The following is a 16,361-nucleotide window of genomic DNA, read 5'->3' as shown; positions in this document are numbered from 1 at the left end:
TGGCAGGTTCTCCCATCTCTGCAGAGAATTACTGAAGCTCTGATAAAGTGGCCATTGGGTTCTTGGTCATCTCTCTGATCAAGGCTCTTCATGCCCGGTTAATTATTTAGGCCAGGCAGTTGGCGGTAGGAAGAGTGTTGGTGGTTCTAAACTTCTTCAATTTCATAATGATGTGCAGCTTGGAAAAGTCAATGCTTTAATACATTTGTATAACCTTACCCATATTAATGCCTCAACATTTCTTAGAGGTCTACGGAGAACTGGTTTGGTTTTTGCTTCAACGTGGACTGTGAAGTGTGGAACCTTAGACATACAGGTGTGTGCCTTTCTAAATCATGTCCAATATATTGAATTTGCTACAGGGGACTCCAATGATTTTCTCTAGATATCTAAAAGATTATCAAAGCACACAGAAATCATTTTAGTAATACTTTTTTCGTAGCAAAGTTTCTGAAAACCTTTGTACATGAGGTGTTTTTATTATTTTTATTTTCAATAAATTGGCACACATTTCTAAAAAAATATTTTTTTCATTATGTGGTATTGTGTGTACATTGATAGCAAAAATATAAATGTAATCAATTAAAATTAATTCTATAACACAAAAAGTGAAGCAGTCTGAATATTTTCCAATGACATTGTAGGGTTTAGTTATAAGTAATAGGGAGGATTCTTCCCTAAATTACAGAGATGGAGATAGCATCTGCAGAAAGGGTCATCGCATGCCACCTACCATCTATTGAGGTCCTACATGACCCCAAGGCAGGAAAGATCACTCGCAGCTGACACCTTTTACTCTTTAACCCTTTCCACCTTTAACCCTCAACTATCATCCATCTGTCCTTCAGAAACAAATAAGACAACCTTTCACATCAAGTCACCTACAGACTAAACTGTTAAATAGCTCCACTCCACTGCACTCAATCTACCTACATCTCTTTTCATGTAGCTATACTATACTCATACTGTAAATCCAGGTTACATCCAGGTCCAGAAATATTTGGACAATGACACAATTTGCATAAATTTGGCTCTGTATGCCACCACAATGGATTTGAAATGAAACAACTGAGATGCAATTGAAATACAGACTTTCAGCTTTAATTCAAGGGGTTGAACAAAAATGTTGTATTAAATGTTTAGGAATTGCAACAATTTTCATACACAGTCCCCTTATTTCAGGGGCTCAAAAATAATTGGACAAATTAACATAGTCATGAATAAAATGTTCATTTTTAATACTTTGTTGAGAATCCCTTGCAGACAATGACTGCTTGAAGTCTGGAACGCATGGACATCCCCAAAGGCTGGGTTTCCTCCTTTGTGATGCTTTGCCATGCCTTTACTGCAGCTGTCTTCAGTTGTTGTTTGTTCGTGGGTCTTTCTGCCTTAAGTTTTGTCTCCAGAAAATTAAATGCATGCTTAATCGCATTGAGCCTGGGTGATTGACATTGCAGAATATTCCACTTCTTTGCTCCTGGGTGGCTTTCACAGTATGTTCTGTGTAATTTTCCATCTGTAAAGTGAAGTGCCGTCCAATCAACTTTGCTGAATTTGGCAGACAATATATCCCTATACACTTCAAAATTCATCCGGCTGCTTCTGTCTTCTGTCACATCATTAATAAACACTAGTGACCCAGTACCATTGGAACTCGTGCATGCCCATGCCATCACACTGCCTCCACCGTGTTTTACAGATGTTGTGGTACACTTTGGACGATGAGCCGTTCCAAGCCTTCTCCATACTTTTTTCTTCCCATCATTCTGGTACATGGTTGATCTTAGTTTCATCTGTTCAAAAAATGCTGTTCCAGAACTGGGCTGTTTTTTTTAGATGTTTTTTGGCAATGTCATATCTGACCTTTATTCTTGAGGCTTATGAATGGTTTGCACCTTGTGGTGAACCCTCTGTATTAGCTCATGTGAAGTATTTTCTTTATGGTTGACTTGGATAATGATATGCCTACCTCCTGGAGAGTATTCTTGACTTGGCTTGATGTTGTGAAGGGGGTTTTCTTTACCCTGGAAAGGATCCTACGATCATCCACCACTGTTGTCTTCGGTGGATATCCAGGCCTTTTTGTGCTGCAGAGTTCACCAGTGCATTCTTTTTTTCTCAGAACCAAACTGTTGATTTGGCCACTCCTAATGTTCCTGCTATCTCTCTGATGGATCTTTATTTTTTTGCAGCCTAAGGATGGCCTGTTTCACTTGCATTGAGACTTCCTTTGACCGCATGTTGTGGGTTCACAGCAACAAATTCCAAATGCGAATGCCACACATGGAATCACCTGCAGACCATTTACCTGCTTAATTGATGAAGAAATAATTAAGGAAGAGCCCACACCTGACCCTGAAACAGCTTTTGAGTCAATTATCCAATTACTTTTGGCCCCTTGGTAAAGAGGCTACATGTTAAAGAGCTGTAATTCCTAAATCCTTCCTCCAAATTGTATGTATATCCTCAAATTAAAGCTGAAAGACTGCACTTAAAGTCCATATTTTTAACTGTAACCTGAATATATTTTCGTAAACAGACAAAATATAAAAAAACTTGTCAGTGTCCAATTAATTCCGGACCTAACTTTATGTGTGTCTTTTACATAATTATCTGTACGTTTTTGTCTTACACCCGTACCACCCATTTTTATGTTATGATAGATTTGTATCAATTTGTTTTATATTTTGTGTATTCTGTCTCTGTTGTCTACCACCAGGGACAATGTTACAGCATGTCAAATTCAGATTATGTCTGCATTTACTTATCAAACACCATTAAGGCAATCTCTGTTTTGGCAAGCAAAATAAAGCAGCAAAATTAACAGAGATGTTTATTAAAAGGGTAATGTGCATACTATGTTGTGCTGTAAACCAATGGGACATTTTCTTTCATTTGAAATCTTCCAGACACCAAACACGGTCTGTAAATGTGTTTATGAATTTGCAAAACACCATAGGCCTAGTTGCTCAATTCGCAGTGAGATCGGATTAGTGTTTTGTTATGAAACAGGATACAGTTGATCCTGCAATTTTCTTTGACATTCAACAGAGTTCTCATTGTTCGAACCAAAATGGCTTCCCACACTGGGGCAGTTTCAACTAGATGAGTCATAATTTACAGTGATTTGTGTGACATTGACTCATTGCGTTGCCACACAGCAGAAATTCAGTGGTCTGAGTGCCGTGCTGAGGAATAAAAGGATGGGGGGAAAAGGAGGAAGTGATGATTTTGGGAAAAGATGACATCATTGCCATTTGTTTATCATTTCCAAATGAGCCTTGTCACACAGGCACACCAAAGCCTTTGTACGGTTCGTAAAGCACGGCCACGAAAAACTCTGTTCCTTGCAGAAAATGAAATCAAGAGCCACGCCAGTGGGTTTATACCTTCTGTACATTAGTCTCCATGCAGCTGCACACTGGCTTATCCTCTCAAACACAGGACAGATGTCAGACGTGGAATGAAATGGGGCTTCTCACCGTCTCTAGAGATCAGCAAGTTCAAGTAATACCACAGTAGAACTGCGTATACGTATGTCTTGCCTGGTTAGTTTTGGAATGCAACAAAAAACGGATTGCACGACTACTGCCTTTCTCTTCTGTCCTCAGTCCAAGCCTTTGAAAAGGGATTCAGTGATGACGAATGCAAAACCTCAGCACACAGATATAGTCTGATGGTGGGTCACTGTGTCAGGCCATTGACAGAGGATCCTGCCCTCTCCATTCCCACAGTGTGGTCTGTTTGTTGATCTTGCCCAGCAGACTGAAACCAAGCCAGGGTGAAACCTAAGATGCTTTTTTTGCAGGAGGGAGTTATTGGGGTTAGTTTGGTCTGGTGAATTTTACTGCCCCAGCATTTGGTTTATCTGCTTTACATCAAAAGTGGGAATTGGATTGTTGCAGTGGGCCTAGTACAACCACTGAATGCCTGAGCAGTTGGGAGAACCCAGTGTTCCGTCCCAGTCTTCTCCAGCAAAGTGATGCCATCCAGAGTCACATATTTAGAGAGTTTGGCGGATGTTGTGTTTGGATGTTCCGAGGTCACCTACATGGCCATTGCCTTGTGATAATTCAGGCTTCCACATTGTGCTTCTGATTTTGTTTTAGATTGTTTTAAAACTCATGGGGATTGCAAACAGATTTGTGGGTTGTTACATCACCAGCATTTCAAGCCACTGTACTATATCTCAGTGTACTGTTAGTCCTATCTCTGTTTATGTGTCTCAGCACAGCTCCTGATGGTGCGACCGCAGAATGGGTTGGTTAGCTCTGTAGGAGACCATGACATAAAAACACCAACAACACAGCTCATTTCACACCAACCCCAAGACACAACCATCTCTAAATCTTGTTGGGCCCTGGGGCAGCTTTGGAACAAATCTCGAACCAGCCATCCTAAATCTGACTGCCACTCCCTCTGCCTTCAGCTAATTTCCCTTTGGTTGAGTCCCTATTCCCCTTATAGAGACCTGTGCGCAGACATTATTCCACAGTCCTAACCCTGTTATCACAAGACCTTGAAAATGTGTCTTTCACATACTTTTGCTTATTGGGAAGCAACTATGTTAGCTACCAGTATGAAAATGTATGGACCCACCTACAGTTAAATCTCTCTGGATAAGTAGACTACAATATGAAGTAGAATCCTAATTTTACAGTGTTTGAGATCCTAGTCAAAGTTTGAGATCATTAGCCACTATAGGTGCCTGCTTTAATAACCTCTCCACGCTTTTAAACAAGATTATGAATCTTGGTCAAACTAACAACTGCCCGTCTCTCTCCTCTTAGGAACTGGTGCGCGTATGTGGTGACGAAGACAGTGAGCTGTGTGGTGGAGGATGGGGTGGAGACCTACGTAAAGCCTGACTACCACCCCTGCTCCTGGGGTACACAGTGCTCCCGCATGGTGACGTGAGTATCCCTCTAACACATGCATGCACGAAGAGCGCTACTACAAAGGGGTGAGGGACAGCAGAGGCTGAGGGTAATTGTGTGAGAGGTTGGATTGTAAGATTGGACCCCTAACGTCAGTCCATAAATGGAAACACTCACTGCTTGCTGTAAGTCGTTTTGCATAAGACTGTCTGCTACAACTGAAATGTAATGTAAAATGTCTGATGACACATACAAACACACAGGCCAACCTTACACCTGGGAAAGCTTAAATCCAAACTGTTCCTTGGTACCCATACATACACACATGCGCACATGCACAAATAATTAACCTTTATACCCAATATAAAATATTTAATAGCATGTCGTCTTGCCTGTACGTGTTCTGTCGTGTTTGATGTGGACCCCAGGAAGAGTAGCTGCTGAATGTACAATAACTAATAGGAATCCTAATAAAGTGAAACTGAAACACAAAGCCATGTGAGGAATTAGGGGGTCTTCCTTCCCTCCAACACCACAGGAGTAAAGCCTGAAAGCCTAATGAAATACTAATACTGCTCTTTTTCCACTCCCACTCCTCTTTGGGAGGGATAGTAATATCTTTCTCTGACTTTCCTTTCATGCTGCTTATGGAACAAACAGAATGGAGAGACGAACATGTGAGGACTTGCAAAATGAAACCAATATTCCTGGGAAATTAGGACTTTTTTCACTAATCTGAAACCCACAATGTGCGTCATCCTTGTCCCCTCTTCTTTCTCCCTCCAGCTCCCTTTACTCCTGTCTTTCTATGCATCCTCCTCTTGATTCTAGCCACTAGCAGCAGTAGGCTGATTGTCATACAAGTGGTCATACTCATTGACAACAGTATGGTTAACAAAGCAGTGGCTGTGTAGGCTGAGTCCTGTTCAATTTCAGACATGCACTCTCTCTCACACATACACACACACATACACATGGTCACAGCTGGTCAGCAGATGGCTGTGTATGAGTCTGTAGTACACAGGAAATAAAACAATATATTGCTGTTCACGCGCAAGGGGGATTTAGTGTGAACCATGCATGTCTTTCTCAGTTGAAAAAGGAAAATAAAAAACAGTTTCTTTTGAACAAGGTCCAAGCTAAATTTGTCTGTGTTTGTGTAGATAACGTGTGTGTGTGTAGCACATGTGTTTTTGTGTGCATGTTCTAATTGTTTGACAATTTCTCAGAATAACATTTGTGTGTTTTCCCTCTACATTGCTGTCCATCCATTTTGCACCATCCTGATGTTCAAAGAAGGATTTCCTTCTCTTAGAGGGAGGAGGGCTCTCCTATCAACTGACATATATCTGACCAATGAAATCAAAGGGTGGTCAGCTTGAATTTCATTAAGTTATTGTAAATATTGTCCCACTTGATTTGGGTATGGCCAATTTGTATACAATAATTGTATATATTTTGACAGTCATCACAGATATATGCAATCAAATACAGTACAATATGTTTCTACAATCCTGAAGGTCTTTTTGAAATTAAGCGGTTGGGTAAGAGAAGATTGCTAAGCATACCTACCATGCCTAAGTCTTTCACAATAGAGAGTGACAGGCCTTTCTTTCACTGGAAAAGCAGAAAAGGAGCTGCTGGATTAATTGCAAACATGTCTGGATAGTCTGAATAGTTTCCCTGTAAATAATTTAATCAATGTTGGTATTCAGGGAATACCAGGGATTAGGGTTACCTCAAACTGCATATCAGGGCAGAAACTAGCATTCGTTGCTTAGACTTTGTGTTAATGCCTCTAAGCTGAGAAATAATGTGAAAACCTCAAATTGAATACTAATGTAATTAGGCAGAAAATGCTTGTTACTCTGGCTTTGAGGCCGTTAATGACTGCATTCAGATTAAAACACAAACATTCTCCAAACTGAGGTCTTTGGCTGAGACTGTAGTTTTAAAATTTCAGACCCACCAAATGTCCAAAAGGCTCAATTAAACTCAATGGCAGCAGCTCCAGTTCAACGTGAATGGGAAGTCATGAATATTATTTAAACATAATGTGTGAAGTGAAATAATATGATTTCTATAGCTCTTAAAGTTTATATTCATGATTTGTTTGGCCTATGACTAGGGCTGTTATGAGGCAGAAGGCAGAAGGAACAGTAAGTTGACAACAATGTGACCAGTTACGAATGATTTCTTTGCAATCTCTTTCACGTTAATTTAGCAGACACACTGGTCTTGTTTGACCTTTACAATAAGTGCATTTCATTTAGAAAGGTGAGACAGCTCAAAGAATTTTGCACTTGTCATCGTGTCTGATTCCTAATAGGTATCGAACATATATGAAGCCACGATACAAGGTGGCCTACAAGATGGTGACAGACATGGAGTGGAAGTGTTGCACTGGTTACACAGGGGATGACTGTAGCGAAGTCCAGAGTGGAGGGTCTGGGACACAGATTGCTACAGCCAGACCCCGGCCTAATCCCTCCCGACCTGGACAGACGGGATCCGGGACAGGTCATGGAGGACAGAGTGGGGGAGATGGTGGGTAGTTGTCTATGTTCATCCTACCCTTCCTTTGTACCTCTTCATAATTTCTTTCTCCTGTCCCTCTTCTTAAATAGGATAATACCTCTATGACTACTGTGTATGCATACGCAATATGTTTTTACTTCAGGGCGAGGAGACATCGATAAGATGCGGCAGCTGGAGGACAAGATTCAGAGCCTGACCAAAGACCTCCACGATCTGCAGTCTACCCTTAGAGACATGAACGAACGTTTCCATGAGGAGATGCGCAAACCGGGCTTTAGTGGTGGGACCAAGAACCCAGCAGACGCAGCCCAGCCCGAGATGAAGGAGACCATCAACAGCATCCAGACTAAACTAGACCAGCTGGACAACCGAACCAAGGCCCACGACAAGACCTTGGTCAACATTAACAACCACCTGGTCAATGGAAATGGAGGTGGTGGAAATGACCTTGGGGGTGGTGGTGCTGGTGGCACCGGAGGGATTAGTGGCACAAAGCTCAACACACTAAAAGAGGAGATCCTGAGTGAGCTGGAGAGGAGGGTGTCACTGTCCTGCTCCACTTGCCAGTCTGGAGTGGAGGACTTGCGAAGGCTGCAGCAGCAGGACAGGGAGAGGATCCAGGCTCTGGAGAAGCAGCTGAACACATTGGATGACCTGCGACGCGATGTGACACGATCTCAGAGCTGCTGCAACACTGTAACCGACCTGAAGAACAGGGTCACAGATGCAGAAAGAAAGATCAGCATTGTATCAGAGAACTATGATGTCATCCAGAACCGCCTGGATAAGGACCTGGGTGGTGTTCTTGGCTCTGGTGGTGACAGTGGATTACCCAAGGTGATAGAGGACAGGCTGGACAACCGTCTGAAGGACCTGGAGAGGCGGGTGAACAGCACAGTGCAGCATACGGAGGAGAGCTGTGCCTTCATAGAGAATGACCTGAAGGATTACTTTCACCGTGAGCTGGGCGACCTCCGGACAGTGTTCCTAGACCGCTTCGATGACCAGGGCTACCGCATTGCAGACATAGAGTTGGACGTGGGAATCATAAAGGACAGAGTGTTGGACCACGACAACAAGCTTTCCCATCTGGAAAACTGCACAGCACTCCAAAACAAGACTCTGACTGACTGTGGCTGTGGAGGAACTGGAGAAAATGCTGATGATGGAGACACTGTGAAGTCTATCACATGGAGGGTGGTGGCCAACGAGGATAAGATTCGCCGCTTCGACACACGGATCAAGGACCTGTCAATTTCGGGAGACTCGCTAATGGACAAGGTGGTAGACCTCAGCCACGATATCCGCAAGATCAAAGACTTGACCGGAAACAACGGGGAGCACTTTAACCGCATTGTTACTGAGATTGAGATGTTAGGTCGTGGCGTGGATGACTGCGATATCTGTGGAAGAGTAGAAGACGAATTGAAGATCCTGAAGAACCACACGCAGCACACCCTAAACCGTTGGGAGAAAGACATCAATAACATACGGACACGTGTGGACTCGGACCAGAGCTCCTGCTCCCAGGTGTGCTCCACCCTGCAGGAGGAGGTGGGGAAACTGCGGGAGGATGTGGACAAGTGCAATGGCCAGTGTAAGATCCGCCTGGAGACACCAACAACAGGTACCGGAGGTGGAGGCCTGGATGACCCCCAGAAGCCCCTGGATGGCCACAGCGTGATTGGAGGAACGACCAACAACGGCCACCTTCAGGGTGAGCTGTCAGGGGTCATCCTGACCTTCAGCTCTATCAATGACACCCTGAAGGGCCTGGAGCACATTGTGCAGAAACACGGCAGCGTCATCACCGACCTCGGCAACACAAAGGACAAGATCATCTCCGAGCTGGACAAGATTCAGCAGGAAGTGACCGAGCACATCGAGGATAGCCGTGACCGTCTCGACAGTGTGGATCGTGACGTGCGCCGTTTCGAGAGCACCCTGGTGGTGGAAATGGGTGACTGCAAGCGTTCTGGCGACGGTCTGGAAAAGAGGCTGTCCAAGATGGAAGGCGTTTGTGGGCGGCTGGACGGTGTCTCAGACTCACTCCAAAAGATCAAGGAGGGGCTGAACAAGCATGTGACGGGCCTGTGGAACTGTGTAAACAGCCTAAATGCCACCGTCATCTCCCACGAAGGGGTCATCGAGAACATCCAGACCACTCAGCTGGATAGGATACATGGAAAGATCAAGAATCTCAACTCGTCCGTGAACCACATCCTCAAAGAGTTCCAGAACCTTTCAGAACAGGACCTGACTGGTGAGTTTGTTGTCTTAACAATGTATTCCTATTTAGATGATAAGATCAGGATCAGAGATGGACAGCACCTGGACTCAAGTGCCTGGTGGTAACACACTTTACCCTTAGCCCTGTAGCTGGCTGACTAAAATATTTGTATTCTAAACTGAAGATTATTTTTATTATGATTGGACATGTTGGTCAGCTAGACTGGAGTAGTCGTTCATAGAGTATATCCAGTGTAATAACTACGGACATTTATCAGTGGATGGTTTGGACAATATGGAGCATGTTTTATTTTAGATGTGATTTACATTGACACTAGAATTTGCTGAGTTCACACTTAATCACTGAATGGTGTTTTGATTAAACCTATTCTCTCTCTCATGTTTTGCTTTGTAGGTGTGCAGTTGGTTAGAGTTTTGAATGGTATACAACTTCTGTTAGAACCATATTGAAAATACTGTATACTAAATTAGCAGGCTAACCCTGTTCTGTCTGTACTAGACCTATATTTGAAACAGAGCAAATACCGGTAGGTTTGAGGGCACAGTTAACACTGGTATAGATGTAAACGTTCAAGTAGTTTAAAACCAATGGACATCATGAAGAATGTTGCAAGCTTTAACACACAGAGACTTAATCATCAACAAAAAGCAGACTTATATTAACAAAAACATGAATCCAGTAATTAAAACTAACTGTGTAGAATGTGAATCTCACATGTTATTAAGCAATGACATGCAATGGCCTGCTATTCATATATACAGTATGTCTGCCTGTCAGTGAGTGCAGGCTTTCATAACTCTTGTTGAGGCTTCTAAGGTCGCGGTATCAGTGTCCAAGTCATTCAAAGCACTTGTGTCTGGTGAGAACATACAATTATATAGAGGATGGATAAATAGTCAGTTGTTTTAGTATAGAATTTTAGCCTTTCAACATTTAAGGCAGTCAACTGCAACTGGGTGTGGAATCATATGGGTTGTATATTGGTTTAAGCTACATTACCGCCCTCCTGTGCTCAAAATAAATTAATGCCACCAAATGTGGCTTAGGTCTCTAACTCTGCAGGTGGTGGTATATCACCAATTCAAGCATTAAGCTTTAAAAAAAAACACATGAGAAGACAACAAACTACTGAAATTTCAATTACTGTATAGTACAAATGGCACAAATACAAATATGAATGTGTATGAGCAGTGTAAAAGCTTTATTTTAATTTGTAATACCTCTCATTATATTGCTAAATTAAATGAGAAAATGTCACCATATTGTTAACACTGTCTGGAATGTGTCGTGTCCCATAACAGACCATATTTGGGTCAACACCGATTATTTCAATGTGATATATGTTCATTATTAATGTTATGTGTATTAATATAATTGTTATTGCATCCCACCACTCTAGGCTTGCCTGGTCCTCCAGGTCCTTCTGGGGAAAGAGGGTTCCCAGGGTTGCCAGGCCTTAAAGGGCCACAAGGCAGGGATGGACCTCCGGGCAGGCAGGGAGAGAATGGGCCCAGAGGACCACCAGGTAACAGGGACCAAATAAGGCATTCAAAATCAGTGTTTATGCCTAACCAAAATGAGTGCTGTTTTGGCTATTTTATATGGATGTTATATTATAAGTAATGTTACAATAGAATTTATGAAGTAATGTAATAATAATAATACAAATATATAACTAAAAACAACAATGGTTTGAATTGGTTCATCTGCTAAATGTGTATCTTCTAAATTCCAGGTCTCAAAGGGGATCAAGGTATGTTCATATTTGTTTTATGGTTTCATTTGAGTCATGCTGTTGAAGACGTAGTCGAGCACATTCACAAGTGTTTCTTTGTATGTGTGTTTTGTCCCTGTGAACTGATAGTTGTTCAGCCCTATTGTTTTGTAGATAATCACTACTTAACATGTCCACAAAGTCAATGTAGCTGTATCTGATCTTGAATAGCCTATTACTTAAAAATAGGGCCAAAACAGTCTTAAATAACATTTATTTTACATGCTGTTATTTTTCTAATAACAATCAATTTCCATATATTAGTAAAATATAAAGTATAATGTGAATGATTTGGATAATAACTGCCTATCCCTTCACATCAGATGTTTTGTTTGTCTGAGGTCTTGATTTGATTTTGCCCCACAGGTATGCCAGGGGCTGATGCGAACGTGCCTAAACTTTCCTTCTCAGCAGCTCTCACCTTCCCCATGCTCACCGCTGGCACCATCGTCTTTGACAAGATCTTTGTAAATGAGGGACAGTTTTATGACCCACGGACAGGTAGAGAAATGCATTGTTGTTTTTCTTTGGTAAGGGGGATGAAGAATTATTCACATAAATGGTCAGTGCATACTAATGATGCTAATGTATGTTATGAGTTCAATCTTCACGTCAAGGTGATTTAAACATTAATCTTGTATCAACAAAGCTATTTATATAGTGCAGTTCCTACTATATGAATGCATTACTTACTCAGTATTTGACCAGTGAAGAATAAGTTCAACATAAGACATAAAACATGATTAGACTAATGTAGATTATGAGAATTCAAGTTGGCCTATAACCAAAGTCCCGAGAGGGATGGACAAAGATACAAGAGTAATACAAGGCCAGTCAACAAAGCTGGGGGAGAATATTAACCCCCTGTGTCATGCAAAACCATTGTGCCAGGTGTACTCTGACCTCCTCACTATGTGCCAGGCATTGGAGCTGTAAAATTCAAATGGTTTAACCTTGCAAATGTGTGAGGTGATGATCAGTTTCATGCACCACAGATCTTTGCCAATGACAACCATTTGCCACCTGCTTAATAATGTGTACATATTACTTGTGGAGCTCACCGCATTTGAAGGCAAAGCCATTAGCAGTATAGTCTTGTGTGAGAGAATCCTGATGTCCACTGTCCCCAATAGTTTAAAGGAAAGAGTGAATAGCACTTTTCTATAGCCAAATCCTTTGTTATGACGCTAGGTCCTAAAATACGGCAGACCCTTCAGAAACCATACAGTTAAGAGGACTTTGGAGTTGCAAATGGTGCCTGCAAAACAAGAGGATCTCCTCTGTGGGCTCTGGGAATGAACGGTACCTTTGTTTTGGACCCACGCTGCGAACGGTCACTGCTTGTATGCATTGGACAGTAGCTATGACATCCAGAGGATAGCCTCTCACCGTCAGATTGGGCATTTCTGGGGTCAAGCCCATAGTTGCAGCTCGTTGGCTATAATTGTAAAATTCTTATATTTACATTTTGTAGAATTTCATTACTTTCATCAGAGTAGGAAGCAGAGGCAAGGGCACAGACTGTCTGAAAATAGTAGGGGATTGAGCCAAGGTCTGAAGCTTACACTGCTACACCACAAGGATGCCACATTTGTCCCTGTGCCTTAGACAATAGATTCTGAGGACGTGGCAGTTGCCATGCATCTCCACTCAACAGGCAGATGATCTCCAGGAACCACATCCCTTGCTGTGAGAGCAGAGCTACCAAGTCTCGCAGATTTCCTTCTCCCTCCACTTGCCTCCAGTAGTCAATAGTTCACATATACCAACGCCCTGAAATTATCGTCCAGACTGTAACAGTTAGTGCACTGTCTGCATTTTATACTTGGAGACTTTCCCCGTTGAGGGCATGTAGGCCTATATTTGAACATAGTGTCCCACCCTTTGTGGGCATCAGGAGATGTGAGTTGGAAAATCCAGATCCTCCTACGCTCTTTGCTAGGTGTGCCACTTTCAGGTCTTCCCCTGCACCATGGAGGAGACCGGTGCTGCGCTCCTCATCTGGGAGGAATACTGCGGCTGGCACCAATGTTCCTTGCGTAACAAGCACAATGGGCATAGCACTCAAACTGGGCTGAAAAGTCAACTTAGAACAAGAACAAAAGTTGTATCTTACTGGTACTGTAGTAAGCCATGCTAAACAAAGCACAACAATAGCTAACATGGGGTACCATCCAGGGCAGACACTTCTCATGCAGTGTTTTCCATCCAGTGGCATAGTGCACAAGCACACCAAGCAGGAGTCCCATCCTGATGGACACTATTCAGCCCCAACTGAAATACCATTCATTGGTCTCCCAGGTAGGTCAACAGTCTGACACACTATTTCACATCGCCAAGATAACCAGCAAAGTCTAGATCCAAGCCTTGACTTTGCTGATACCTAATGTGTGTCTGGGAAGCCCCCCGGAGACATGCAAATTTGCCTAGTGTGTGAGGCAACGACAGCAGGGATTTCCAGGTCTCATCCTGCTCAGGGCAGTACTAGGCACCTGCAAAGCTGACAGGTCATGAGCTGAGTAACTTCCTGCTTGAATGAGCAGTGTGTCAAGAACAACAGTGCCTTGGTATGTATACCTAAGAGTTAGGCTTGCCGTGACCATTAAGAGTTGTTACAATGTGACAAGAATGTAGGACGAAATCGGGAAGATGCTTTTATTTAATAAATTACACACTGCCACACAATAACACACACTTCATAGCCATATTTCAGTGATCATTAGCTTCATCTAACCTTTCCCTCTCTGCCTCTGTGTTCCCCAGGTGTATTTACGGCACCTATTGATGGCCGTTACTTCTTCAGTGCCATCCTGACAGGCCACAAGAATGAGAAAATTGAGGCGGTACTGTCCAAGTCCAACTACGGTATGGCCCGTGTGGATTCCGGGGGATACCAGCCAGAGGGCCTGGAGAACAAGCCAGTGGCCGAGGCCAAGATCACCCCTGGTTCCCTTGCCGTGTTCAACATCATCCTACCCCTTCAGGCTGGAGACACTGTCTGTATCGACCTAGTTATGGGCAAGCTGGCCCACTCTGTAGAGCCTCTCACCATCTTCAACGGAATGCTGCTGTATGAACAGATGTGAGCAGCAACCCCATAGGTCCTCTAGCTGGAACATGAGAAAGGGAGAGGATATGAGGGAAAAGGAAAATCTGAAAGAAGAGAGGGGTTGGGGTTGCTTCCCTCCAGGAGCGTTTAAACTCACCGTTTTAACTGACAACTGATTTTGAACGCAAAACGACGGGGCCAGAGAATGAGACCCAAATAACTAGGACGCAACGACAGGAAAGTGATGGCGTTTCTCCCTCCTTATGTTTTTCCTGGCCCTTTGATGTTGTGAGACCTGATGAACTGTTTGAGCAAACCACAGGAAACACTATAGACTGAGCAGCAGATGGAGTCTTTGCCCTCTATATTTTAACATAGCTCGCCCAGCATATGGAGAAGTGTTTTCACACCAAATTTGTACTACTGCAGGACTTTTATATGATTATTGTTATTACTATGCCTCTGTCTCTTTGTAACTCACTCCAGGTATGGGCCTCGGAGTACAGTAGTCAGCTGCGACCCACTGCCAACTATAAGATCTCCTTGACATCCCACGTACCCCTTTGCTGCAAAGTGTTTCCCTGGCATTGAACCAGACCCACAGTAGGACTGAGGTTAAACTGGAGTACAGACCGCGTAGTCTGGGCCATGGGATCAAGGCTGAGAAATCTCTTTTTTTTAGATTTTCTCTAGCTGTATTTTATTGAGACGAATTCACACGAGTGTTTTTATATTACTGTGCACCTTTCCGTCTTTGTGTGTGTGTGTGTGTTATGGTCTTTATACCCTATAAAGCTATCAACCCAGTGATCCAAAGTTTAGTCTTGACAATATTTTAAACTCCAGTTTTGCTGGTAGTTTCCAAAGCATTTATTGCTGTCTGTAACCTAACTTAAGCCTTCAGAAAGTGTGTGATGATCCAGAATGTTCCTAGTCCAAACCCATGCATTAAAGAGGTAGTTCACCCATTCCTACATGGTGCATTATTTTCACTTTATGTGCAAACCATTGCACCTCCCACTGACTACAATACAGTGACATAAAAAACAAGCAGACAGTGAATTATGAATTATGAAAATGAGTCTAAGCATGTTATAAAACACTAAAACAATACCAAACAAACTCAAATTTAATCAGAATCTCATTCTGGAAGTCTAGCTTGAAAAATATGTTTTCCCTTTTAATACATTTTTACATATTTTTGTTGTAGATATATTCAATATCATTCAAACATTAATGGATGGCTAGGTAAAAAAAATAAAAAAATAAGATCCCAAAGTAATATGAGTCTTTTCGAATATTTTATAGCCTGTATAGGCACATTTTCATAATTAAATTCAATCATCCATTTCAGAGCAATGCAAATCTTTTAATTTGTTCTGTAAAAAGCTAACTCTAACTCTCAAAAATGCAGAAAGAGAAAATAAGGCCACATGTAGACATTGGTAAATTTCCCCTTTTAGTCACAATCAAATTGGAATTTGGCTCACTTTGAGGAAAATGCTCCCAGTTGGACCATGTGAGGTATTGCACATTTAATACATTAATAGGGTGGAAAAAATCTGGTAACTGTCCAAAGGTTTTGCAGAAATCCTGGACAGAATATTTTGGATTTCCTTATTGTTACCTCCTGATTCTGTGAATCTTCTTAACGGGATTTCGAAAAAACCTTGACATTTTGTAAACATTGTGAAAGCAAAATGTATACACTAGGGGCTCTGTTGCAATCCTTTAATTTCACCAACATTTCAGCCGCTAAGCTGTCTTCATTTTGTAAAAGATACCAGATTTTTACAACCTTATTCATCAGTCAATAAAATCGTTATATGAAATCAACTGACATGACGCAATACATTTCACAAGTAACACGCA

At 42.3% G+C, this 16,361-nt stretch overlaps 1 protein-coding gene across 1 annotated transcript in view; it reads left to right on the top strand.

Annotated features, from left to right (window-relative positions):
- The window catches only part of LOC105023267 (EMILIN-1), a 47,574-nt gene extending 32,113 nt beyond the window's left edge, over positions 1-15,461 (top strand). The window contains exons 2-8 of the mRNA XM_010892336.4: positions 4,791-4,913; positions 7,207-7,424; positions 7,558-9,678; positions 11,066-11,191; positions 11,402-11,419; positions 11,807-11,941; positions 14,204-15,461. Coding sequence (XP_010890638.2) covers positions 4,791-4,913; positions 7,207-7,424; positions 7,558-9,678; positions 11,066-11,191; positions 11,402-11,419; positions 11,807-11,941; positions 14,204-14,526 — 3,064 coding nt within the window. The 3' untranslated portion in view covers positions 14,527-15,461. The remainder of the gene's footprint in view (positions 1-4,790; positions 4,914-7,206; positions 7,425-7,557; positions 9,679-11,065; positions 11,192-11,401; positions 11,420-11,806; positions 11,942-14,203) is intronic.
- Positions 15,462-16,361: the final 900 nt, after the last annotated feature.

The sequence above is a fragment of the Esox lucius genome, chromosome 15 (assembly GCF_011004845.1).
Source record: "Esox lucius isolate fEsoLuc1 chromosome 15, fEsoLuc1.pri, whole genome shotgun sequence".
NCBI lineage: Eukaryota > Metazoa > Chordata > Actinopteri > Esociformes > Esocidae > Esox > Esox lucius.
This window is presented reverse-complemented; position numbering and strand designations above follow the sequence as displayed.